At 42.9% G+C, this 25,914-nt stretch overlaps 1 protein-coding gene across 2 annotated transcripts in view; it reads left to right on the forward strand.

Moving 5' to 3' along the window:
- The window catches only part of SGSM2 (small G protein signaling modulator 2), a 1,127,811-nt gene that overhangs the window by 695,527 nt on the left and 406,370 nt on the right, over nt 1–25,914 (forward strand). For both annotated transcript variants that reach the window (XM_085649947.1, XM_085649948.1), the window contains exons 6-8: nt 5,239–5,387; nt 14,980–15,114; nt 20,876–21,000. In XM_085649947.1, coding sequence (XP_085506073.1) covers nt 5,239–5,387; nt 14,980–15,114; nt 20,876–21,000 — 409 coding nt within the window. The remainder of the gene's footprint in view (nt 1–5,238; nt 5,388–14,979; nt 15,115–20,875; nt 21,001–25,914) is intronic.

Genomic DNA, 25,914 nt, shown 5'->3' on the forward strand with positions numbered 1-25,914 from the left:
CCTGCTTGGCTCTTTTCAGTCTGAGCAATCTTAGCTTGTTGCGCTGGGAAATTACGTTTCACCCTCCTTTTCGTTGCCGTGTGAAGTCCCTCTGGGATCTTCTCTGAGACCAATGCTTTTTAATCTTTACGTTACTCCCTTGGCCAACTTGATAGGAAGATATGGCTTAGCCCTCGTATCATATGCAGACCATACTCAGATGATTGTATCGGTAAGAAATGTATCCAACTCCACATCCATCAGTTTTCATGACTGTATGAGCCATATAGCCAACTGGGTGACAGACACTTGTCTGAAGTTAAATTCATCTAAGACTGAGGATTTGCTATTTGGAAACAATCCCTCATTCTAGGCAGATAGCAGGTGGGCGGTCCAACTTGGTTCATTACCTACACCAGTGCCTAAAGCTAAACATTTAGGAGTCTTTTTTGACACTAAGCTGTCCTTTGAAGTGCAAACCAACTTCATCACCTCTGCTTGTTTTATTATCCTTAAAATTCTGAGGAAGATACTTCCCTCAATAGCTATGGATTTAAGGAAACAGTGGCATCTGTATTAATATCATCTAGATTGGATTATTGCAATGCACTTATTAACAGCGCCACTAAACGGAGCATCCAAAAGCTGCAGACTGGGGGAAATGATGCCTTTGATATGACAGAACCATATGGACAGCAACTATCGAGATACAAATTCTGATAAAGGAGGCTGGCGCCGTGTACGTCCCCTACGGCATCAGAACGTCAATAATCAAGGGTCGTGAGCGGTTTCCCATTGTGAATTAACCATGAAACCCTAAAGACGCTAACCTGGATGCTCGTCCCTTGCAAAGAACCTGTGACACACTGGCCTCGTTTTTAAAAATATAATAGAATCCATTTAAAGGTCAGAGCTGTGGTACTCAGCAGATCGCTTGCCCGCCCCAGGCAGAGTTATGAGAGTTTGATCTGGGCCCATGTTGATGAGCAGTGAGTGGTTGCTATGGATACCACATCCCAGCCTGGACCTAACTTGTTGACTTTGTCTGGTGAACAGTTATGCACAGTAACAGAGTAGAGGGGAGGCCTTTGGCCCTCTCCCCATGGGGCATCCTGATCCAGACCAAAAACCTGCTATAAATTCTCACGTCAACATTTCTTAGAAACACAAATACATTGTAGAGTCCAGGGGTTGCTGTGGATTGCACAGACCGGTTTGTGGAATGCTGCATTACAGGCTTTCTTCCTCTGAGTGTATAACCAACAGCTAAAAGTGGGGAAACATATCTTGGGGTACTTCCTTCGTAGTGACTTAGACATCCAGCAGCGCAAAGTGAGGGAAAATCAGAGAGAAGTGCGAAGAGGAACGAAGACACTTGGACAGAGGAAACAGAAGTAGTGGGCAGAAGAGAAGGCACAATGAAACAGCTGGTGATATGTGAAAGGCCAGGACTCACTGCACATGGTCAATCTAAAAGGGACACTTGCTCTAGGTCCCTGGGAATATCACTGAAAAGCTGGCTGGTCACAGAGAGCGGATCGAGAACTCTGCAGCTATCGCCATTCAGACTCTGCAACTCCACTCATGGAAAGTACATTCCAGTTGAGAAGACTGGATCAAGGTGTTTTCAGAAGTCTTGGAGATGATTTGTCTCTGCGGCCCTGTCCAGATGGGTGGTGCCGCGCCACTCTGGGATCAATATGGAGTCCAGTGACGGTTGCATAACTACTAGTGCTACAGAGTGCACTCGGACAGCGCCACAGCTTGTAGCGTCTTGTTAGTCTGAACTGACCTATTTTCATCCTGGTACCCCCTCCTAGGCCATATAATGGGGTTGGTTATCACCGCCTGCCCCCAAATTCCAGAATAAGGAGACAGATGCTCTCCCAGGCTGTCCCACTACACCTATACCTTTCAGTCTGCATGCAGCGCTTTGATGCAGTTCATAACTGAGTGAGCTATATGTCAAAGATTATAATTTATGACCTGCAGGTAACACAAGGATCTCTGCAACAAAAGCATTAGCCCGCTAAGCTGTCTACATAAAACACACATCTGCGACCTACACTGCTTTGCAATAGACACATAAAACATCTGTGCTATTTAATTATGTCAATCCTGTGACTGGACTGCACTCCTGCAAATATATTAACCACCTAATTAAGGTAGTGACCGTCCATTTTGCTGGGTTTTTACAGTGCTGTAAAGGCCATTTTAGAGCTTCTCGTTGCTCAGAAGAGACATTTCTGATATTTATGTTTTTACTTGGACTCCATTGTTTGATTTTACTTGTGAGAAAGTGTCACACAAAATGTCACACATAAGTAGACTGAAATCATGGAAATGTCACACATAACCAAACTGAAAACCTGGCAGCTGTGTAAGCCACTCTTTTAAAAAACGTACTTTGACACTTCTGATCTGTCTAATTTCCTACCCATTCCCTTACTTCCTATTAACCTATAGCTTTCTCAAGATGTTGAACACCATTCTGTACTGGAGCCATCCTAGTCCGGCTTCAGACCTAAACACAGCACTGATACATCTCTGCTAGGGGTGTCTGATGACTTGAAAATTATCCTAGACCAAGGAGACTATGCTCCCTTGGGCCCTCTGGACCTCTTGGTAGACTTTGACACCGTCTCACATGAGACCCTACTTTCCGGACTTTTACCCTGGCAACAATGCCAATGCCTTGAAGTGAATTGATTCAATCCTATCCGACAGAGAACAAACTCTTGCTCAGCCACTCTTTGAATATCAGCACTTTTCTTTAAGTTCTGGGGAACCGCAGGTTTTAGCCCTCAGCCCCACGCTTTCAGCATCTATGTATCCCACTTGGCCAGAGTAGTACGATCTTTTGGGTTCAATCTATTATTGTAGGCAAATGGCACTCAAATAGTGGTATCCATATCATAAAGAAGGCTCCCTATTTTCAATTTTTACTGTTTTTTACAGATAAATATTGACAGAAAACCATTTATTTTTCTGTCTGTATTTATTTTTAAATGTGGATGAAAATGGAAATTGGGTTGTTTTATAAATGATTTCAAATGCTGTCAGTAATGACTGCCAGGCCAAGAGTTGTGCGAATGACAGGCAAAAGGGTTACATAAATAAAAGAATTTTAGTAAAGACCCTTGTTCAGCAGTAGACATGCACACCCTTTATTCTAAAATTAAAAGGTTTTCTTATGAGTTCATATGTTATCATCTGAGTGTGCTTATATCACTGAAACCTGTCAGCGGTTCAGGTATGCGTGCACATTTTTGGGAATAAATAAATGTAGAAATATACTTGTTCCAGCTTCATTTTTTCACAAAACCCAAAATAAATATGGATAAATACAGATAAAATTTGTAAAAAATAAATATGGATAAATACAAATGGAAATGTCAAAAAAATAAATACCATAAAACCGGGAGCCCTAATTATAAGAGGCATAAGACACCAAGGTGAATTTTCGAAATTCCATCACAGCAGTAGTTTATTGAATTAAGGAAAACCTTTAAAGCTGACTGGAAACAAGGCAGAGGTCCAGACGTTCAGCAAGCTTTCCTTAACTTAGTCTCTAGACCGGTGGCCTGAAGGATTGAAAAACTCTCCGCCTCCCATTCAGGCAGCTCGTACCCTAAGAGTGATATTTGATGACACTTTCGGCCAGATGTACGACCATTAAGTTTAGCAAGTCACAAATTGCGCAAAATTGTGACTAGCAATTTGCGCCTCACTAAACTTAATGTACAAAAGTGTCTCGGAAACTGGTTGCGATTCCCAATGGGGTTGCAAATTGAATGCCTCATGAATATTAATGAAGCTGTTGCTATTTGTGACCCCATTGGGAATGGTTAGCACTCCCAGGGATGGTGGCCTGCTGGGGTCAGCAGACCACCAAGTCTGTGACTGCTTTTAAATAAAGCAGTTTTTTCAAATACAGCCCGCCATTTTCCTTAAAGCAAAACGGGATGCATTTAAAAAAAAAGAAAACATTTATTTTTCAGTTTCGTTTTAAAAGGGCAGGCATCACTGCCTGCTCTCAAAAAATATTTGCGCATGCATTCCCAAAGGGGAAGGGGTTCCATGGGGACCCCTTCCCGTTTGCGAGTGCCTTACCACCTTTCTGAGAAGGGTCATAAACTGAGAGTGTTTTGCAACCGCAATTGCGGTTGCAAAACATTCATACATGGGTTATGGACTCGCTATTTGGCAGGCCCCTTTCTAATAGTGAGTCGCTAACCCTATTTTGCGTGTTGCTAATTGATTAGCAACTCGCAAAATAGGGTTCGTAAATTGGGCTGACCTATTTTACGGTTGCAAAGGGGCCAGCAAAAAAACGGTCGTACATCTGGCCTTTTGTCTTTGCAAACCATATCAGCAAAGTGGCAGGCACCTGTTTTGCACTTGTCAAATCTCTCTGCGTGCAACACAGTTGTGCAAGCCCTTATATCATCAAGACTTGACTATGATAAGTTATTCTCATACAGTCCTCAGACTTTATTTTTTAGTTGTAATAATAAGCTATTGTAGATTAATTTATCCTACTCGTGCCTGCCCACACTGAGTTAAGGCAAATTTACTCCAGGTTTGCCTAATGAGAGCCAACTATTGGAGCCATGATAAGTGACTGGAGCTTAGCCATCCCCGTAAGCTCTGTTGGTGACTGGACGCTGGAAGATTTGCCTACAACTGGGCGCAAAGGCATTTTTGGAGCAATAATGGTTATGGGAACATAAAGTATATCCTGTTTTACTCCAATCTAGACTACAAATATAGAGAAGATGAACTTGAAAGTTCTTACCTTAACCTTTGCAAACTACACAAACACATCACTCTGCAACCCAAAGAAATTTGCTAATTTACTGTTACCTGCAGGTAACTTCATAGGATTATTTCCAAATATATTGTGCGTACAAGAATGTTCCTTTTATTTTATTTTATTTGGGGTTTCTGTAAAGCACTGCATCCCACCATGTGATAGTCCCGGAGCACTTTGGTGCTCCATGGAGCAAAAGGTTCAAATGTTGAGGTAAGAGCTAAACAGCCAACCCAGTGGGAGGAAGTGTGTCTGCCAGTATGTGCCCCCATCGACAGGGGGCATTAGACCCTCAGATCAATCATTAATGTCTGTCGAGGTCTGGAGCAGAGAGGCAGTGGGTGGTTTTGGGCATCTCACTTGACCAGTTGGTAAAAAGTGGATTGTTTTTTCATTCAAATCCTCACCCACTGTGGGATAACCAGCTGACTCTTTTCTGTTCCCAGTCGGCCCTTGCACATTTGAATATACAAAGCTGAAGACGGCTGATCACTTCTGGACCGATCCTTCTGCTGACGAGCTGGTGCAGCGGCACCGGATCCACGGAGCGCACAGCCGCCAGGACTCATCGCCAAGCAAGCGACCCGCCCTGGGGGTAGGTATCCTCTGTTCACACACTGTCTATGACAGGGTTATCCACATAAGAGATTTTTGATTATTTTGTATTGCTGTGAACTTAGATATTGACTGACAATCCATCAATAGAGCCCACATTTAAAGACATGGATAAAGAAGAATTAATTTCACTTTACCTCTGACAAAGCTAAAACATAGTGGAGCTTGTGATCTCTTTGGGTGTCATGGGAGGGAATGGGATGAGAGAAAGAAATAGACAGAATGGGTTTCATCACTGTGCCTCACAGGCATCTGGGCTCTGGTTGCACTACAGGGATGTTAATATTTAAAGATAAGAGGTAGCCTTTAGTAGTGGTATTGTTTTGACTTTATTTTTTAATCTTTTGACAATCTTTGCATTTCTAACTCTCTGTGGTCTAGGGAAAATCTGTGTCTTCCTAGAGCTGACACACAATGTAAATTTGTACCATATGTCAGGTGTACTCTGTGTTATTATTGTTTCTGACTTTAGCCAACTGCTTTCAGAATTATAGTATTATGTTCTTTGATTTGCATGACTTTCAATGTGGCAGGTTCATAATCTGAAGCATAAGAAATCCACATTATAATTACAGAGTTCACCTACCAACAAGCAATCACTTCTCCACTTAAGTAGATATTGTAACACCATATGTGTCTCTTTAGTAAATGTTATCAAAGTTCATAATCCTCAGCTGATGACTTCTGAAAATAGTGTGTGTTCAAAGGATTAAAGACAAGTGTGGTTCCAGTATACTTCTCTGTATGAAGTTGTCTTTCATAAACTTCTCAAGATAATGACAGTCTGCCAAGTTTCCAAACCTCAAACAACAAGGTCTTGGCTACACCAACTCTGTATCTCGAATGCCTAGTAAAGATGCTCTGGGTGGTTGTAGGTGGTGATTTTTGTTCTGAAAATACAATAAACAGATGTTAACCATAAAGATGCTCTGGACCTCAAGGAACCTATCGGAGTTCAAGATTTCAGCCACATTGCAGATTCCATGAGAGACCTCTGGCTTCATGGGACTTGTAATATTTCTTGACATGTCTGGCATAGTGTGTCCATTGGAAAAATGAAGCCTCTTTCCAGGTAGCGCTAACACTCGGTGCACACTGCCAGACTCATCTGCATCTGAAAGCGTGTATCTTCAGGAAGTTCAAAGTACTGTGCATTCCTCAGAGCCAATGCACAGAGGTAAGTGTGGACCAATGATCATGGCATTAAACACCAACACTTATATACAGATCCTTCTTAGATGTTCAGAAAAATTGTACTGGTCGAGAACCCCAGTACTTAAGACCTGGAATAGTCAATCCAATCTCTTACACATTTTGAGTTTTGGAGGTGTCACTCCAGTCCAAGAAGGTCCATGACCACTGCTTGATCAGCTCATGCAAAGGCCAAGCCTCTCTGTAGCATCTTCTGAGATGGTCCATGACCACTGCGTGATCAGTTCATGCAAAGGCCAAGCCTCTCTGTAGCATCTTCTGAGATGGTCCATGACCACTGCGTGATCAGTTCATGCAAAGGCCAAGCCTCTCTGTAGCATCTTCTGAGATGGTCCATGACCACTGCGTGATCAGTTCATGCAAAGGACAAGCCTCTCTGGAGCATCTTCTGAGATGGTCCATGACCCCTACGTGATTAGTTCATGCAAAGGCCAAGTTTCCCTGTAGCATCTTCTGAGATGGTCCATGACCACTGTGTGATCAGTTCATGCAAAGGACAAGCCTCTCTGTAGCATCTTCTGAGATGGTCCTTGACCTCTGCGTGATCAGTTCATGCAAAGGCCAAGCTTCCCTGTAGCATCTTCTGAGATGGTCCATTGAGAATGTGTATCAGCCTAATACAGCAGGCCAAGTCCACAAGGTAAGCAGATCACTGGACAGAAGAAGGTGACTGATAGCAGTGCTATAACAGAGGCTCTGTGGCTATCCTAAAGGTGCTGGTGAGCTTCCTCACCACCCACACACAGAGACAGCTGATCTGGATGAGGAGTACAAGACAGTGTACACATGCAATGCAGCTTTGACCCACATCCGCCTCAGATCACAGTTCCCAGGTCTAATGTAAGTTCATGCAAGAGAACGCCCAGTGAGCAATTTAGTCAATCCCGTCTCTTGCCCAATTTCACCCCCAATGAGTGTTTGCGATTTAAGCCCCTGCGAGTGTGCACACTTTAACCCCCAGTGAGTGTGTTCGATTTAAGCCCCTGTGATTGTGCACAATTTAATCTCCGGTTAGTGTGCACGATTTAACCCCCTGTGAGTGTGCACAATTTAACTTCCAGTGAGTGTGCACAATTTAACCGCTAGTGAGTGTTCACGATTTAACCCCCCTGTGAGTGTGCACGATTGTTGAGCTCACTGAGGGTAAAGTGGAGAGTTTCTCATAAAATGCCCCAGCGCAGGGCCGTGCAGAGGGCTTTCCTCCCAACAAAGTATCTTAGCTACGAATAATCTTTCATCCACTTCATGTATTCACACCAAATCATGAAATCCCTTGGTGTGTCTAACTCTGGCTCTTCGTTCCAACTATGGCGCAGACATTACTGTAATCTAAAGGATATTGTGTAAAAACATGTTTGGGTTGGGTCTGAAGTTCCCATACACATGTATGTACCCTGCTACCCCGCTACTACAACTCTAAATTACAGTTAACTAAAGTGTATGCACAGCACAACATGAGTGTGCGTGGAACTACTATTGCATGTCCAGGGTTGTCCTCTTAGGCCATGAGCACTCACAATCATTTCCCCAGGAGCCAAAATGTTTGGTCACTAGTGGGACCAAAGACCGCACACATGCCAGCAGGGTGATGGTCAGGGGTTTGGTAGGGCGTTGTTAAGATGGGCGTTGTTAAGATGGGTGTTGGGGAATTGTAGCATGTTCATCTACTGTCTGAATTGAATTGCACAATGGTGAATCAGAAATCCAGGGATCAATCCTGGCTTCCCCATTTGATCAAATTGTGTAATCCTAGGCAATTGTTCTAATTCCTTTTCCCTCCTTTTTTTTCATCACCACAATAAAAGGACCTTGAAATACATGACTTCACGATGTGCGCTCCACAAAAACTTCTCCTGTGTTTGATTTTAATAAACTATAATGTTGTTTGAGTATAATGGCAAACCCGGCCACCCTTAGGGTGCACATATAAACTGACTTGCCTCTTAGTTCACTATTGGCATTGTTGGTAGGGTGAGGAGAGAAGCATGAATGTTTCTACATTCATGTGTGGAAACTATCACTTTTAAATAATACTGTTCAATGCACTGATATAATATGATTTACTAAGAAGAAACGATTCTGCATGTTAATAAAATACACTTTTTGAATTTTGAACAGACTTTATAATTTTTTTGCACGTTTGCTACAAGATGTCTTTATAAATCATTGTGTTCCGAAAGTTAATCATTACACAACATCCTAGTTACTTCCTTTCTTTAACTGTAATTAACATTTAAATAAATGCTTCCCTGTTTATATAATATATTTTAATGTTAGTGCTGAGACCAATAAATAGCAGCCCAGGGCTGCTGTTGATCAGGTGGCAACATGTAATGGTAAGGAGGTTCTCATTCGGCCCCCGTGCTGTACTTTCACCAATCAATCAGGATTTTGTAGAGTGCACTATTCACCCGTGAGGGTCTCAAGGCGCTGAAGGAGGTAAAGGTGTGAGCAGCTCTGTTAGGGTCATCCGAAGAGCCAGGACTTTAGGTTCTTTCTGAATTGGTGGAGTTGAAGGGGGAGTTCGTTCCAGGTCTTAACTGGGAGGTAGGAGAAGGATCTTCCACCTGCTCTGATCATGTAGAAACGAGGGACGAGACTAAGGCGAGGTCGGTTGAGCGGAGCTTTCTCTTGGGGGCGTGGAAGGAGATTCAGGTGTTGAGGCATTGGGGTCCGGTGTGGTGGAGGGACGTTTTTTAGGCGTGTGTGAGCAGTTTGAAGGTTATTCTTCTTTCCACTGGGAGCCCGTGGAGGTCGCGGAGGTGTAGAATGATGTGGTCATGTCGTGGGATGTCGAGGATAAGTCTGGCTGCGGCGTTTTGGATGGTTTGCGGAAGAGTTTTTTGTTGACTCCAGCGTAGAGAGCTTTTCCGTAGTCCAGTCTGCTGGTGGGAAGCGCGTGGGTGATGGTTTTTCTGGAGTCAGGGGGATCCACTTCAACGTCTTGCAAATTATGCGGAGGGTGTTGAAGCATGCATAGGATACGGCATTGATCTGGTGAGTGAAGAGTCGAGTATGATGCAGAGGTTGCATGCATGCTCCGTTGGGGTGGGTAGATTTCTGAGGGTGAGGGCCACCAGGTGCTGTCCCAGGTGGAGGGGGTGGAGCCGAAGATGAGGACTTCTGTTTTCTCTGGGCCGGCAACACCGAACCCGAAGCCTTCGGAGGAGACACTGAGGCTGCTGAGAGCTGCTGCTCCCACCCCACACCCTCGTACTTCAGCATGGGGGGAGAAAAAACAGTTCTTCTCTGCTAATTTAAAGAAAGTATGCCCTCCTGGCATCCCCTCCTCTTCTCCAACCACCCCACCCCCGCCACCATGTGTGCAGATCCGGGCCTGTTGCATCCCTCAGAAGGAGGAAAAGCATGATGAATTTGACCTGGCAATACCAGTGCCCCATGTTATTGCCCATTGCAGGGAAAAAGCTTGTCATCCCCATTAACTCAAGGGTGATACTGGTCAGTATCACACATATCGGACCCGTATCTGTATCTCCCCATAGGGATTAGTAGGAACTTGGAAGAAGATCGGCCAAAATGCGAAGCGCAGCCAGTGACTTACCGCCACTAGCGTGACACAAGATTGTGCAAGGCACAGGGCACCACGTGCTTCTTATATCACCAGGACGCTATTGGAAGCAAAAGCACCTGGCGGAAGTGACACGTCGGTCAAAACACATAACAGGTGTGCGATTTTGCACCAACAACATCATTAACTTATCAGTGCAAAAACACATTTGTCTCCAGCAACAGGCGCAAAGGTGAATTTCTTTTACCCTGTTTGTGAAAATTTGCTGGAAATTGATCACTCCTTCCGTGTGGTGTTTTTGTATTCGGTCCCTGTTTGCTAGCAGATGATATTTTCACAATATTACAAAACATACCAATACTAGTACCATATATGAGAAAAACATGATTTTATAACATGTCAGATGTGCCCTTTAATATCTCCTGAAAATAATACATCTGAAAGAATTGAAGTTGCGAAAGGAGTGCTCACAGTTCGACACTGAAGTGAGCAGCTCCCAGGGCTTGTCTGAGACACACACTGGTCTCCAGAGAGAAGCGTGGAGAGGGGAGGCTGGTAACATCCAGACCTGGGTGAGTGACTCGCTCTGTGTGTGCTGTGGACTTAACGCCCTGTATTAAAACCATCCCACCTCACCGCCGGCACCGCCAGAGTATCCTTCCGAAAGGTTAGCTCAGAGTCCTGCAGGAACACAATATCCGAAGGCAAACCTCGCCCTCAGAAAGCAATAACGCTTGTGTATATACAGGGCAGGCCCTGGAGGTCTGGGTGAAGACCCTCAAGAAGAGAAAGGCTGGGATGGGACGACGAACCCACTGGTGTCCTTAACGCTGCCTCACTGACCCATATTTTATTTTATTTTTATTTTAAAAGTTTTATATAGCGCTAGCTTGACCCGTAGGTATCAGAGCGCTTTACATACATACTGTAAAGAAAAACAGACGGAAATTGCATTACATAGTAGGCAGGCAGTAAGGAAGCAAAACCATGGATAAAAAAAATACAGCATGAAGGATAAGGTGGTTAACACAGTCCGGTCGCCAACTATCCTTGAATGTCAAGAGAGAGGAGTAAACTCGGATATTAAAGTCTAGGTTAGTTGACGTTGGTCAGGAAAGTATTTGTTAAGGAGATGGATTTTAGAGGGGTGGGGTACAAGGTGCAAGGAAATACCCTCTATGTTATAACACAAACACCAACACTTCTTGACCTGGGCTACAATTCACCAATTTCCACCTGATGATTCCACTGTTCGGAGTATTTAGTGGACTTCCTGTTAACAGTTTCTATTGAAAGGGGTCGAATTAAGCCCCATACATGTTTTAATCCTGCCTATCTGAGATCAGAAGAAAGTTTACCCATCTCCGCCAATAGGTTAATTTTAAGGCATTTCTTTTCCCTTCTTCTCCACAAGCCACACACCACCATTGACTCTTCACATCTTATAAGGCACCCAACGTCTTTATTTATTCCTCCCTATTATATGTAGTAGCTTGCACCCGGATCCAAGACCTGCCCAAAGAATGGTGTCAGGAGGGGCCCGATGATGACGCATGCCACCTGCAGGGTGGGTGAGGGCTTTCCATCCTGTCGATAGGAAGTCCAAGAAATATTCCAGTCGAGTGAATGGTGGGCCAGGGCAGGGAATTTTAGTGTTTGTGTCACTGACCGATGCCCCATACACAAAACTGCCAAGCAGCGGGGAGAATATCGGCCCTCTGCCTGGGTTGAGGATCCTCCATATTATAAGTACTGCACCAAGGCGGCAGAGATATTTCTAACAGGGTGGTTATAATGGTCAACAGCGGAGCCACATCTGGCATTAACTTCTGGCAGAAAAAAGACAATTCTTTTGTCAAATAGTGGAAGTTTGTTCATAGATGTTGTTAAAATGAGGGTACATTGTCAGTTCCCACATATCTAGTCTCCCTAACAAGCTGGAGAGTGCTTCTTAACATGTTGGGGATTCCATTGTTACTTTCCGCTGATAGTCTCCTGCACTTTCCGGTGTGGTATTTTGCAGAGCCCTTGAGTGGTCGATCAGCCATTTGACGAGTGAGCCCCCACCATGTATGGGCGAGATACCTCCTCTGGATGTTGATGGATCCTATGACAGCAAGCAGGATTCCTTCAGAATCCAAAATCAAGTGTTGATGCTGTTGTATGCACAAACCAAAAACCCACAAATTTTTGGTGGATTTGCCATTATCCCTCTTCTATAATGCATGCCCACATAAGTGGGACTTACATGTCCAAGAATCTAATCATTGGGTGATGAAAGAGCGAATTGGCAGAATCAGAATTGGTGGACATTTCTGCCTGAGACTGAATCCACTCTTTATGGCAGTATTCTAGATTAGTGTTTAATCTGATGTATATTAAACATTGGAGTAAATCTCCAATCATGGGCGGTGAATAGGGTGTGATGGGGGCCTGCCCAGCAGAGTTTTGGTAAACACTCGCAAACCTATATGTTTGGGGGTATTTGAATATGGTTTACAGGCCTTCTCTCACTCGTCTCAGGCCTTCTTCATTGAACAGAGTAAGGGTCTTCCCGTGGGTGCACCATGCTTTACCTAGCTTTGAGTAAAAAACAATTTCTCCTCATGGAACAAAGCAGAACATGGAATACATGTAATTTTGAACGTTTCAGCCATGGCGACAGTCTGCGGTATTATTTATGGGAAGACCATGAGTGAGCCAAGAATCTTCAATAGGACAATGCAGCGTTGTGATTGGTCTGAGTGCGGTAGTTCGGCACTCAGCCAAGGAATGGAGGCCCGGAGCCTGGGTGGAGAACATGCAAAGTATGCGTGCTTGTATGGCCGGCCCGAGAGCACCGGCCAATCAGTCATTGCACACTCACAGAGTTACCACCAATCCTTCCCCTGCTCTGAGAGCAGAACAGATCCGCTCGCCCCTACAAGACGCCACAGCAATAACAACTAAAATGATAATATCGTCAAGTTATAATCATTTTCTTTTTTTCTTCTTCTACACTGTGGAAAGCAGTGGGTGATGCTCCTGCGCCTTTGCGGAAGAGTCGCCACTGCTTATTAGCTTCTGCGACCCGGGTGGTGTTTTTCTGCATATTTGCTGCATAGGGAGGACTGACGGTGCTCCAGAGAGCAGCGAGTTATAAGTCAATGAAGCTTGCACATTTCTTGTATTGTGTGAACTTATTCGGGACTGGGGGTGTCTGCGCGAGCAGCACCACACCCTCCCCTGTCGGCTGCACGTAACCTTAGAGAACCACGGTGCCAACAAGCAGCGAGTCTGTCGCTACTCTGAACTTCAAAAACCCCAAACTGAATATTAATGAGCTGGGAAGCCAATCACAAGACCTGCATTTGCTCCTACAGTGGCGTCTCCAGAGGGGAGCTCTATTTTTCATGGCGCCCCTGTTCTCCATGGCCACAGCCTCCTGATGTAACATAGCAAGAAACAAAGACACTGCACCTTGCCTCACACACTAATTTGTCCAAGCGCCTTTCATTGCAAAGCAGTGTTGTTTGCTTAAAATCTGACTTTTCATGTATGTGTGAATACACCTGTATCTAAATGTATATCTACAGATTTATACAAAGTCAGATTTAATTTTGTTTGCAATAAAACCCAATATATATAGTGTTCTTAAAATAAATATCTATGAAAACTTTGTAGGTGACCCCACCAGTTTTGTCTGTCACCCAGCGTTTGCCCTTCCAAAATTCACTTCTAGAGACGCCACTGCTTTGCTATGGATTGTGTACACAAACACACAGTCCAAAAGCATCCATCACAAAAAACACAAGGTACAGAAGAACAGCACGTGTAGATCTGAACACACAGGAGGGAAAGTCATGGACATAGATTTACAAAAAAGGCAGGAGTAACAGAAGCAACTTATTAACAGTTCCCGTTCATGGAAGACTTGACCTGGTAGGGTTGGACTATTCGTATTAGAGCAGGGTCAAAACTGATTTGCATATGGCTTAGTCCAAACTGAGGTGGCATGGTGAGGAAAATAAAAATGGGCTTGAATGCGGCCCGAGCAATTACCAGTAGCTGAGATTAATTCAAGCATTCCATCCATCACTTCTTCGTATACTTCAATTTCAACCAGTAAATAGGCAGTGTTCATCGAGCTCTATTTACTTCCTGTTGCTGGTCTTGCCTTTATAACTCCTAGCAGTAGGTCAACGCCAGGGTCCAGCCTGTGGTAGCAGTTGCTATCCCTCACTACCCCCAGTTGAAGTCCATGTAGACAGCAACAAAATACTGGGCAGTTTTGGCTGGCAGCAACTGATCAAGAATTGTATTCACCTTATGCACTGAGTATGCATTCTGCCATCCTATCCTGGCATTCATTTCCAAATCTCTGTTATTTTGATTTGACTGTTTGCTGTGTTCTGTTGATGGCTTGTAGCCTTGTTGTCTTGTTTTTCTCCTTTCATTGAATATTTTGCCACTTAGCAGCAAGTCCAGTTATATCATGCCTTGATCACACTCAAAAGGACTATCCGGCGGATGATGTCAAAATACATCTCAAAACCACATCTGACATCATCAAACATTCTTGAATGCCTATTGTTTCTGATTGTTAGTGATGCAATAAAATCAGCATACCTGAAAATATGAGGGCAATGGTAGGGTGGAACGGGAGCCTACAGAAACAAAGTGGCATGATGCGGACATAATTTAGTTCATGTTACCGCTGTGTCGTGTCTGTTCCTTTCATTGCCTCAGTAGCAAAAAACACATGTATCATTTGGCCCTAAAACATTTGACCATTTCAAAAAATGTGCTTTGTAGTAACTGTTGTCTTTCCTTGTATCTTTGTATCTTGCAGATCAAGAAACGTCAGTCAAGCGGCAGCTCGTCAGATGACAAATTTGCAGCCTCAGCGAGAGAGTATGTGGAGTCTTTGCACCAGAACTCAAGGACTCACCTGCTTTATGGCAAAAATAATGTGCTGGTGCAACCAGTAAGTTTTCCAGAAAAAAAACATGTACTACATGGGTCCTGGTCTTATGAATGTATGGCTGTTTATCGATCCACCTCAACCTTACCAATTCTAGAACCGTTCAGGGGCGCTCAATATGATGTAATTCTATTTCATGATAAGAAGTTAAATGGATGACATACATTCTAAATTATACTGATGCTAATGTACTGTACTTTTTCAAACATGCCAATAAAAATGATTTTGTAAAAAAAAAATGAATGCATGGCTGTTGAGAATCAAGCCTTCATTGCACCTGTGGATGGTGACATCATGCCTTACATCACCCTTATGGATGTTGAACCCATGGCCCACATGTCCCCTGTGGCTCGTGGGCACATGTACCACATGACCTCTAGGGGTAATGACGACATGGTCTGCATTACTCCTGTAGATCATGGACACTTGACCTATCTGACCTGTAAGGCTACAGTGGATTTTAACTACATTGCTCCTGACAATCATGACTGCACGGCCCCTGTGGGCCACAGCCTTATGGTCTAAATTAGATTCTGTGGATCATGATCGCATGGACAACATAGTCCCCGTGGACCATGGTCATATGATCTATATGACCTGTATGGCCACTGTGACTGCATGGTCTGCAAAGTTTCAATGGATCATGACAAGATGGTTGACATAGACCTTGTGACTTATGACCGCATGATCTACGCTGTCACATGGATCCTGACCACATGGTCTATATAGTCACTGTGGCTCTTGACATCATGGTTTACCTAATCCTGTGGAACATAACTGCATAGTCTACATAATCCTGCATGGCCCATATAGTCCCTGTTGATCATGGCTTTATGCTCTACTTAGTCCTTGTGCACCTTGACTGCATGGCCTCTTTGGGTCAACCTGAGTCCCAACCTTTTCTAACAGGAAGTCAGTGGTAGCAGTATTGACAACCAGATGGTCTGTATGGAATCACTTTGCAAAGCTTCAGCTTCTAGAGGCACATTCAACACAGACTCTAGGATAAGATAAAAAGTGAAAAAGTGCACCGTATGCAAACTTATAAATACCATGCAATGTTTGAGTCCATGAAATCATCAAATCTGTAAGAAGAAACATATGTTCTTCACTCCTCGACCACAATTGGAAAGGGCTCCCGGGATGATTGAGTCAACCCTGTGTTATGTTGTAGGAAACATTGCTATAGTACTTATGTAGCACCACTTGGGTCTTCAGGTCCTTCCCGGAACTGCTTGGCATGATCTAATGCTCTACCTAGGTACTCTGATCTCTTGGGTCTGCAGGTTCAACCTTTTTCTCTGTGTTCATGTACTTCAACCCCAATATTGTCATTGTTGCCCCCTGCTGCAATGTAAAATTCATCACCTGCAACTCTCATCCTCCCAGCTGTGGTGTCACAACAGTCTCAGAATGCAATGTTCAAGGACCTTATTAATTATCCTTGCCAGCACTCTGCCTTTGTGCATGAACCATCACTATAGTAATGTACTAGAAACACTTTAGACATTGAGTCCATCTCGCAGTTTTGTTGCAAAAGCAATAATAACTCTGATGAGCCCAGCATTATACATATTACTGTACATGTAAAGCAGTGAACTTCATTCTAGAGAAGGGCCTTATTGGAAGTAAATATTATGAAGGTCAGAACAATGTCCAGAGTAACTAACTAAATAAATCAGCATATTCTTGTTAGTACCTCTCATTCAAAAATTTATGAAGGTATAATTCATTATCTTATATGACTTAAAATATACTTTTTTAATGTAAGAGGTGGAAAACACTTAAAGTGATCAATGTAGGTGTACCCTATTGCCTGCAGAATTCGGTACAGCTGTTCTTGAATGCTAGATCTGTTTAAACTGAACCCGTGGAGCTGGTTATAGTAGCCCCACTCACGCCTACGGAGCTCTACACGATCAATCACATCAATCACCGACTCAACTTACCTGCAAGACACCTGCGCTCCTTCTCTATCGAACACACAGTGTTGCTTATACAAATACTGATTGATAGATGAAAGTGTCAGCAGCTCCAAAGAGCAACTATGGGGATCTAACATCTCACACTGGGTTTGACCCAACTTACCCTTTGACCTTTACATACTGGCCTTATAGCAAGAAAGCATGTACTCACTTCTACTAAACAACCTTAAATGAACAAAGATAGAAGCCTTCGAGTGATGTTGCCTTTTACTATGCAGTTTAGATGCGGAGAGGATTAGGCACAGAGGCTTTGGAGCTTGCGTCCTGTGGACCTGTGTTCTAATTGCCGGTTGGCATTTTCCTAAAATCTTTCAATTCTGAATAAATTACTCCTTTAGTGGTGCCTCAAATTCCAGGTTAGTCACTCATAAAATTCAGCTTACTGTCTAGTAATATCCCACTCCTTCACATCTGGGTTTCTCACTGTCAAAGTAGCTTTGCAACAGAGATACCAGTGTGTAGCATGATATCTTGAGTGACATCTCCATCACTGACTACTGAGATTATCAAATATGACTACGAGAAATTATGGTGTAAATAAATTGAGCTTTGCATAGATCCACTCATGTTGATTTGTCAATGAGAATCTTATGTATTGATCCAGAGTTTAACAGAAAAATAAATATATATCCTTGGGACACCAACTCCTTATTTTACCAATCTCTCACTTAAATTTGAAGAGGACTAGTCCGGTTTAATTTGGTCAGGTTGCTCAATGACTTATAAAATCAATTTCCCAGTGGGAACGTGGAGGAGAGCTGTATTGCCAGTGGAAGAAAGGCACACATCCGAGAGCGTGGAGTAGCGATGTGCCACTTGTGATCTTAGTTAGGATACTAAAATGGAGGAGCATATAAATACCATTACAATGTTGCTCCAGTGATTCTTGCAGGAGGAATGCCACATACTCGAAGCTTGATAAATCCAAAGTCACCAATTTACACACCTAGCTAGCATGTAGATATGATTATCACATAACTCTTATCTTAACATTTGGAAAGAAATTCACTGATAGTCATGTGAATCTGCGGTGCTCACAGGTTTCTATGACTTTTCACATGCATAGCCTTTAGGCACACTGAAAAATATATGTGGAAATTTTCCCTGTGGAGAAACCCCTTCTGCAGTGGATTAAATGATCAGATGGCACCAGCATGGTGCAATGATTTTATCAGAAAGCCAGAACTCATCATGAAAGCACATGAACTTGGAAGGACCCAATGTAACCTGGTTGGTGTGATAGTGTGACTACATTAGTCAAGTGTATCAAATCAGCCATTTCTGCATGGTCACCCCAGATTTTTCTACAAACTATTTTTCCCAAACTTAGAACCCTGTGCAATTGATACCGCTAAACAAGAGTAAAGTACCTGTGCTCCCCTTTAATCACAGTTAAATTAGCGTATCCCTGATCAACATGTTAAACTTGCTAATAAATCCCTATTATATAGTTTAGAACACACACCCATGACCAGGATTTTAAATGCCACCTATGGGCTACAACACCTATAGTGTCTTCCAGAGAGTGGGCCTGTAAAACACGGCTTCAGGCCTACCATATGTATCCTGACTGCGGCAGCCTAAAAATCTAATGTCAAACCTGTGAAAAGAACTCTTTCTGACAGGCCATAAACCCTCCTTTTAGATATTAAAATGCCACTCCTAAGTACACCTTTTTGCCCACAAGGTAGGGTTCCTGATATAAGTGAAATGTGAGGAAAAAAGGTTGCCATGTTCCTCCAGTGAACACCCCCAAAAGGTATTTTCACCTGCAAGGCTGTAGCAGAATCCTAGAAAATGTTAAACTGCAGATGATAAAATATAATCTGGACGTTTTGACAGGAAATAGCTAGAACAATCATTCATATTCTATTTTTTATATTTATTAAAATTCAGCTTTTTGGTGAGGTTAGATTTTTAATACAAATTTAGGAAAGATAACTTCTAGAAGCTCCAGGAGGCTAATTTGCATTAGCCTGACAGCAGCTGTGCAGCCAGTAGCTGTCTTTAAGTCAATGAGGTCCTTGAGCAGGACAATGACTTAGGCATGGTGTCAGAATGGGCAGGTGTGGGGCATGTGATCCCTATCAGCTCGGGAAGCATAGCTGGGGAAGCTCCAGGAACTTCATTAACTTGAAGGGACAGAGGCAAAGCCTGCCCATTCATAGGTTAATGTAGGGTAGACCTGGGAGGGGGAAAGCCTTCGTTCGGCAGGCTCATGCTAGCCAGGCTGGCTCCAAACCCAGTTAGAGGGAAGCTACCACCAGAATCAGTTTGGAGTGGACACAGAGAAGGGGACTGCTCCTTTTCCTGACCAAAGCTCTTGGTGGACACAATGGTTCTGCACAAGAGAGGAAGGGTTCTCCCATTTTGGATGTTAGGTTAGGGAGGGGCGAGGAGTCATCACAAACCACTGGCTAGTGCAAACCATAAATGTGGCATCAAAGGGAGCCCTCCTCAGAGCGCTTACTGGACCTGTAGAAGATCAGAAGAGGACTGGACCCTACTTGCTCTAACCTGAGAGGAGCCTTAAGGACTGACCCTCCTCCCTCTTGTACCCATGACAAAGAACTGGACTCCAAGGGTCAGCTGGTTTGCCTCCTGTGAAGCTACAGAGCCAAAACGAGCTGGAAGATGCCTTTTTCCCCAAAGTGACTAACTAGGTCCTGGTCTACCGTTTCCATAGAACATCATTGGCACTTAGATTTCTTTGCCACTATCTTTACTTTAAACTTAAATATTCATATCTCTGATTCCCCTTTTATCTTGTGGCAGGTGGCCTGTTTCTCCATCATGGAGACAGAGTAAATTACTCCATCGCCCTGACGGATGTGCAGCCCAGCAAACTAAGAAATGACCCCCAAGCAGGCGGTCATTTCTTAAAACATTGGCAGGAGCCGTCATAACTCCGTCAACATGACGGAGTCACGCACCAAACTGTTTTATTTTTTTTTTTTCAAAAAGAAAGTCCAGAAGCGGAATTTTCTTTTTGAAAATAAACAAGAGAATGCTATCCTCACAATGAGATTACTCTTTTCAGGATCATTTAGCAGTTTTCACTGCCCCTTACTGCTAGGGTGTTTACTGGTGGTCAAGGGCAGAGAAAACTGACCTCTAATTCCGCCCATCTAAATCAGGTGAAATGATAGGCCTGCCTTTGAAAGTCCTTACTCTGCCTGGCCCCCTGAGAGGTTTAATCAGGACAGAGATGGAGTAGTCTCTACAGTGATTAAAACTAAGGTCCGCCCACATATAAATTTGGCAGGTGGACCACATTCTTGACAGTAAAGATATCCCATTGCCGTTATGATGGAGTATCTGCACCTGTAAGATATAAATCAGTGCCTAAGTCACAATGAATGTTTCTTCTTACAAGTAAGTACTTTGTTCTTCTTTTTATCGATAATCTCTTTGCACTGATCATCAGACAGCCAATGCCTCTTTGATCCCTTGGGCACAAATAGCTCATGCGTGCAAATAATTAAGAATGAGTTATTGCAGATATCTCCAGCAGTTTGTGAAGCACACACTGGATTAGTCTGCAATTGTGATTCATTGGAGTTTGTTTAATCTTTCGTCAAGGGAAGAAATAGCACCAAATTATTGTTTTGGATATTACACAAGTAGATGTGCGCTTAATCTAATTCTATAAAAGCTCTGAAATGCTGTCCTTCTGCTATTGCAAGCCAGCATTTCTTGTCTGATTACAATTAATGCATCATGATAGGCCGAATGACTTTTAAAGCAATGTGTATACTTATTTGTTCCTTACGCCATAGAAAGAAGATATGGAAGCACTTCTCGGATACCTCTCCCTGCATCAGTCTGCGGAACATCTGACGTTGAAGTGGACGCCAAACCAGCTCATGAACGGGACCCTCGGAGACTCTGAACTAGAGAAGAGGTAATCTATTCATAGTAGTTTAACAAACTCGGATTTAGAGAAGCAGTAAAGTGTTCAGATAGGAATTCCAGAATATCTGAGGTAGAGGAAAAAGAATTTCCATGGGTGGGCTTTTGTAGCTCGAAAAGAGAAACGCTCATAGAAAGAACCAATGAAAAATACAAAATAGAGAAGAGGTCTTATGTTTGTGATACTTGTAAATAGGACTGCTGCAGTCTCCAAACTAAAAATAAGTCTTATGTTTGTGATTTTTGTAGATAGGAAAGCTGAGGTCAGTAAACGAGAGAAGAGATCTTATGTTTGTGATGGTCATAGATAGGACAGCTGAGGTCGGTAAACGAGAGAAGAGATCTTATGTTTGTGATGGTCGTAGATAGGACAGCTGAAGTCGGTAAACAAGAGAAGAGATCTTATGTTTGTGATGGTCGTAGATAGGACAGCTGAAGTCCGTAAATGAGAAACGAGATCTTATGTTTGTGATGGTCGTAGATAGGACAGCTGAAGTCGGTAAACGAGAGAAGAGATCTTATGTTTTTGATGGTCGTAGATAGGACAGCTAGCGGTAAACGAGAGAAGAGATCTTATGTTTGTGATGGTTGTAGACAGGACAGCTGAAGTCGGTAATTGAGAGAAGAGATGTTATGTTTGTGACTTTTGTAGATAGTTCAGCTGAAGTCGGTAAACGAGAGAAGAGATCTTATGTTTGTGATGGTCGTAGATAGGAATACTGCAGCCTCCAAACTAAAGAAGAGGTCTTATGTTTGTAACGCGCATGGACAAGACCATTGAAGTCTCCAACAGAGAAAGGAGATCTTATGTTTGTGATGCTAGTAGAGAGTGATAGATTCCACCCTAGTGAAAAGGGATTATGCTTGTTGACAGGACGGTGAGCGACTTTGAGCTCTTGAGTAGGTATGGTCTTAGACAAGATCGCTAAACTATCTTATAGAGAGAAAAGCTATCATACACATGAAGAAGACAGCCAGAGATTCTGATTCGCACATATTATTGCCTTCCACCACTAAAACTCAACATTGTTTGTAAATTAATTATCCCACTACCATCCCCACGCATCCCCAAAAACGGACCAAACCTAAAGGGAGTTACAAGTAGTGTTCTATTATAATAAAACAAATAGGACAATATACTTCAGAGGTCCAGAGTAGCAGCGTATGTAGCTCTTCAGCTTCATGTGGCAGCGGGTGGATTCTGACACTGTATAGCATTGGGAAAGGTCTTTATAGTGCTTGGTTCATCCAGAGCCTTCCCCCATTTTAATGGCAGCGAGTAGTGCCAATATTTGTATATATATTCAAGATCTACTCAAAGGGGACCTCCTCCTTGTAATGAAGCTGTTGTTGAAAGGCCTTAAAGTCCTCTGCTATCGCCTCATATTTGAAGACCATGCTTCCCTTGCGGTCAATTATCTTGTAATTTGTATTTGGGTGTCCAGCAGTTTTATCACATTATTGCCAGCCCATTAATATTTTGGTTTTGTTCTAAAAAGGGTGTATTCTGCTTTGTCCCGATTTAGAGCCTTATACTCAGCACTGAGTGCAAACATTTTATGCCATAGTTTATTAGAGGCAGTCCTTTTGCGTCTCTCTCTACTTCTGCGAGTAATGTTTCCAGTGACGAACGAGCAGCTTATATTGAGCTGCTGCAATGAAAATGCCCCAAGTGTTGATTTTCCTTGAGGCCCAGAGAGTGGGGGAAGAAACATCTTAAGTGTTTGTGTTTTTACATTTAAAAATCTTGTTATCTCCTCCCATGCCTCTACTCTTACTGCTGGGTCAATAGGAGGAATTATTTTAGCCGCCAGCCCGGTGATATATTAATGCTCACCATAATATCAATCGTGAGCGTGACCGGGGCATGATCCCATACAGTCTCTGTCCATACGAGTAACCTCCCCCCTAAGCCTGGTGCTTATAAGAAAATGATCAAGATGGATCCATGTCTTGTGGACTGAGGAGTAAATTGTGAAATTCACGTCATTTGGATAGATTTCCTGTTCTATATCTATTAGCTCTATCTCTAAAAGCCAGTAACGAAGGCGGGTCGAGATCGGACCCTCAGCATCAATCTTTTACTGAGTCCATTACCATGTTCAGGTCTTCACCCATGATAAGGTCATCCTAAGTACACTTCAGTGTTGTGGAGATTGCTAGGTGTGTATTGGGGCCATTTAGGTTGAATATGGTGTAGTCTCTTGTGCCCACTTTGACCACCGTCCCTAGCATTCTGCGCATCTTGTCCAGTAGTATCACCTTCACCATTCCCTCAAAAGTCCGGCTGCAAAAGATAGCCAATTCTGCCTTTTCTTCTTCAGCGAAGGAGAAATGCTGAATCAGCAAATATTTTGATTTCATTCTAGGCTTATCTTTTGCCAGTATTTGTATCACCTGCAACAAATATACATCTGCCTCTAGAGTTTTTAAAAGGTTCAGAACCGTCAACCTCTTAGCCGGTGATATTAGGCCCTTGGTGGTTATATTGACGTTTTAACTATTTTCCTGATGCAGGGTGTGCCGCTGTGTGCTTGTGGAACATGTTGTGGACACCCATGTAAAGTGCATAGTTGGTAGTATGAGGCCCTCGCCTTGGTTACTATACAAACGTGACAACCTTCTCCCCACTTGCTTTCTTTAGAAGTAGAGGGTGAAGTATCTTGTACAATAAACTTGGCAGACAGGTGAACAGTAGTTAGGAAGTTTATTGTAAAGGAGAAGATCCCATCCATCATCCAGCAGTCCATCCAGTAACTGAAGATTTACAGAACATTGTTATGTACAATAGTCCATGACATCAGCAAGTTCTACCATGAGAATATTAACCCCTCAATGCCACTTCACGTGAGATACCACACATCTCCCTTCCCCAACCGAAAAAAATACAATGACATAGAATAAAATCCCGGAGGATTTCCTAGAACAATTCAATCTCTCACCCACTTCATCACCAGCTTGAAAGGGAATGTTGTTGTCATTATCTGAATCAATCTTCACACCACGTTCCAACTCCCCACTACACACATCTACCCTATTTAAGTTCCAGATGCGATGATCCTGAGTTTGAATTGCGTTGTTGAATGTTTTGATCACCTTAATAGGTTTCATGAATTTAGACAAAGAGCTTCCCAGCAAACCAGGACGTTTAATCCTGACCCAATCTCCAACGCATACGATAGTTTTCTTTACAGAATGTTTTCTATCAAAGTATGCTTTCCTTAATTTTCCTTTTTCCTCTTCCACTCTCAACATTTTATCCCCATCACACTCCTTCTCTTTACCTCTTAACAATTCATATTTATTTACCCAAAAAGGTTCAACACACGTGTTGGGAAGTCTACCCCGAAACAATAAGAAAGGGGTCTTCCCAGTAGTTGTATGTGGGGTCAATCTGTATTCCTCAATTTTTCCAATAACCTCTTTTTTCCAATCCATTCCAACACTTTTCGCCAAAGCAATGGTCTCTTTAACAACTTTATTAAATCTTTCCACCATCCCATTGGCCTCTGGGTGATATAGAGCAGAAGTTTTATGGACAATCCCTTTAGACGATAAGAATTGCTCCATTTCCCTTGAAATCAATTGAACACCATTGTCCGATAGAACGGAAATGGGTAAACCTTCCCTGGCAAATAAGCACTTCAAACACTCAATCACATTACCAGTATTGACAGACGATAAGAAGAATACCTCAGGCCACCTCGAATACATGTCTATAACAACTAACAAATATGTCAGAGATTCTTTCCCTTGAATAGGACCAACAATGTCCAAAGCAATCTCTTGCCAGTGTCCGTTTGGGCGTTTCCTTAAAACCATGAGTTGTTCATGCGTACACTTAGATTTGTCACTGATGGCACACGACACACAATCTCTAATGACCCACTCAACCATTCTGTCCATACCCGGCCACCAATAAGACATGCGCAGTCTTTCCTTACATTTGGACAACCCCGAATGAGCTACATGCACTGAGTCAACTAATTCTTTCCTGAGTCTATTAGGAGGAATTAATCTTGTCCCACGAAACAACAGATTATTGTCCACAGACAATTCATTCCGTACACTCCAAAAACATTTTACATCATCTGACACTTCTTTATTTGAACTCCACCCCATCTTTAACAAGGTTAACACCTCACACAAAGTCACATCCTTCTGTAATTCTTCCAACCACCTCTCCTCCGAAATGATGCTATGATCCACCACACAGACGATTTCATCATCCTCCTTATCCTCAGGATTGACCTCATGCAGACTGTCACATGGTACTAAGCGTGAAAGAACATCAGAGACTCCATTTTCAATACCAGGAATATACTTGATCATAAAATTATACTCCTGTAAACCAATCACCCACCTGGTTATTCTACCAGAAACAAGATCCAAACCTTTCTTGCTGAAAATCTCAACCAACGGCTTATGATCCGTATGCACCTCAAAATCTACACCCCACAAGAACTTCTTAAGTTTCTTCACCGCCCAAAACACAGCCAAAGCTTCCCGCTCCACAACTGAATACCGAGTCTCGGGATCTCTAAGACTTCTGGACAGAAACATTATGGTTTTCATGCCATTAACACCACACTGATTCAAAACGGCTCCCAACCCCTTCTCACTTGCATCAGTCACCAATATTGATTTACCAGAAGGGTCAAAACTCTTCAATGAAGGAGCTAGTCCAAGCTTTTCCTTTATAGCCACAAATTCATCTTCACACCTGTCAGACTACAAGAATTCTTCACCCTTTCGCAGTAATTTCCTCATGTTCACAGTTGCTACAGCAAACCCCTTTACAAATTTTGCATAATATTCAATCATCCCTAAAAATGTTATTAGGTCAGACTTATTGGTGGGAGAACACATTTTTTTGATGGTTTCAACTAACTCAGATTTAGGCTTC

Source organism: Triturus cristatus, chromosome 3_2 (genome assembly GCF_964204655.1).
Source record: "Triturus cristatus chromosome 3_2, aTriCri1.1, whole genome shotgun sequence".
Taxonomy (NCBI): domain Eukaryota; kingdom Metazoa; phylum Chordata; class Amphibia; order Caudata; family Salamandridae; genus Triturus; species Triturus cristatus.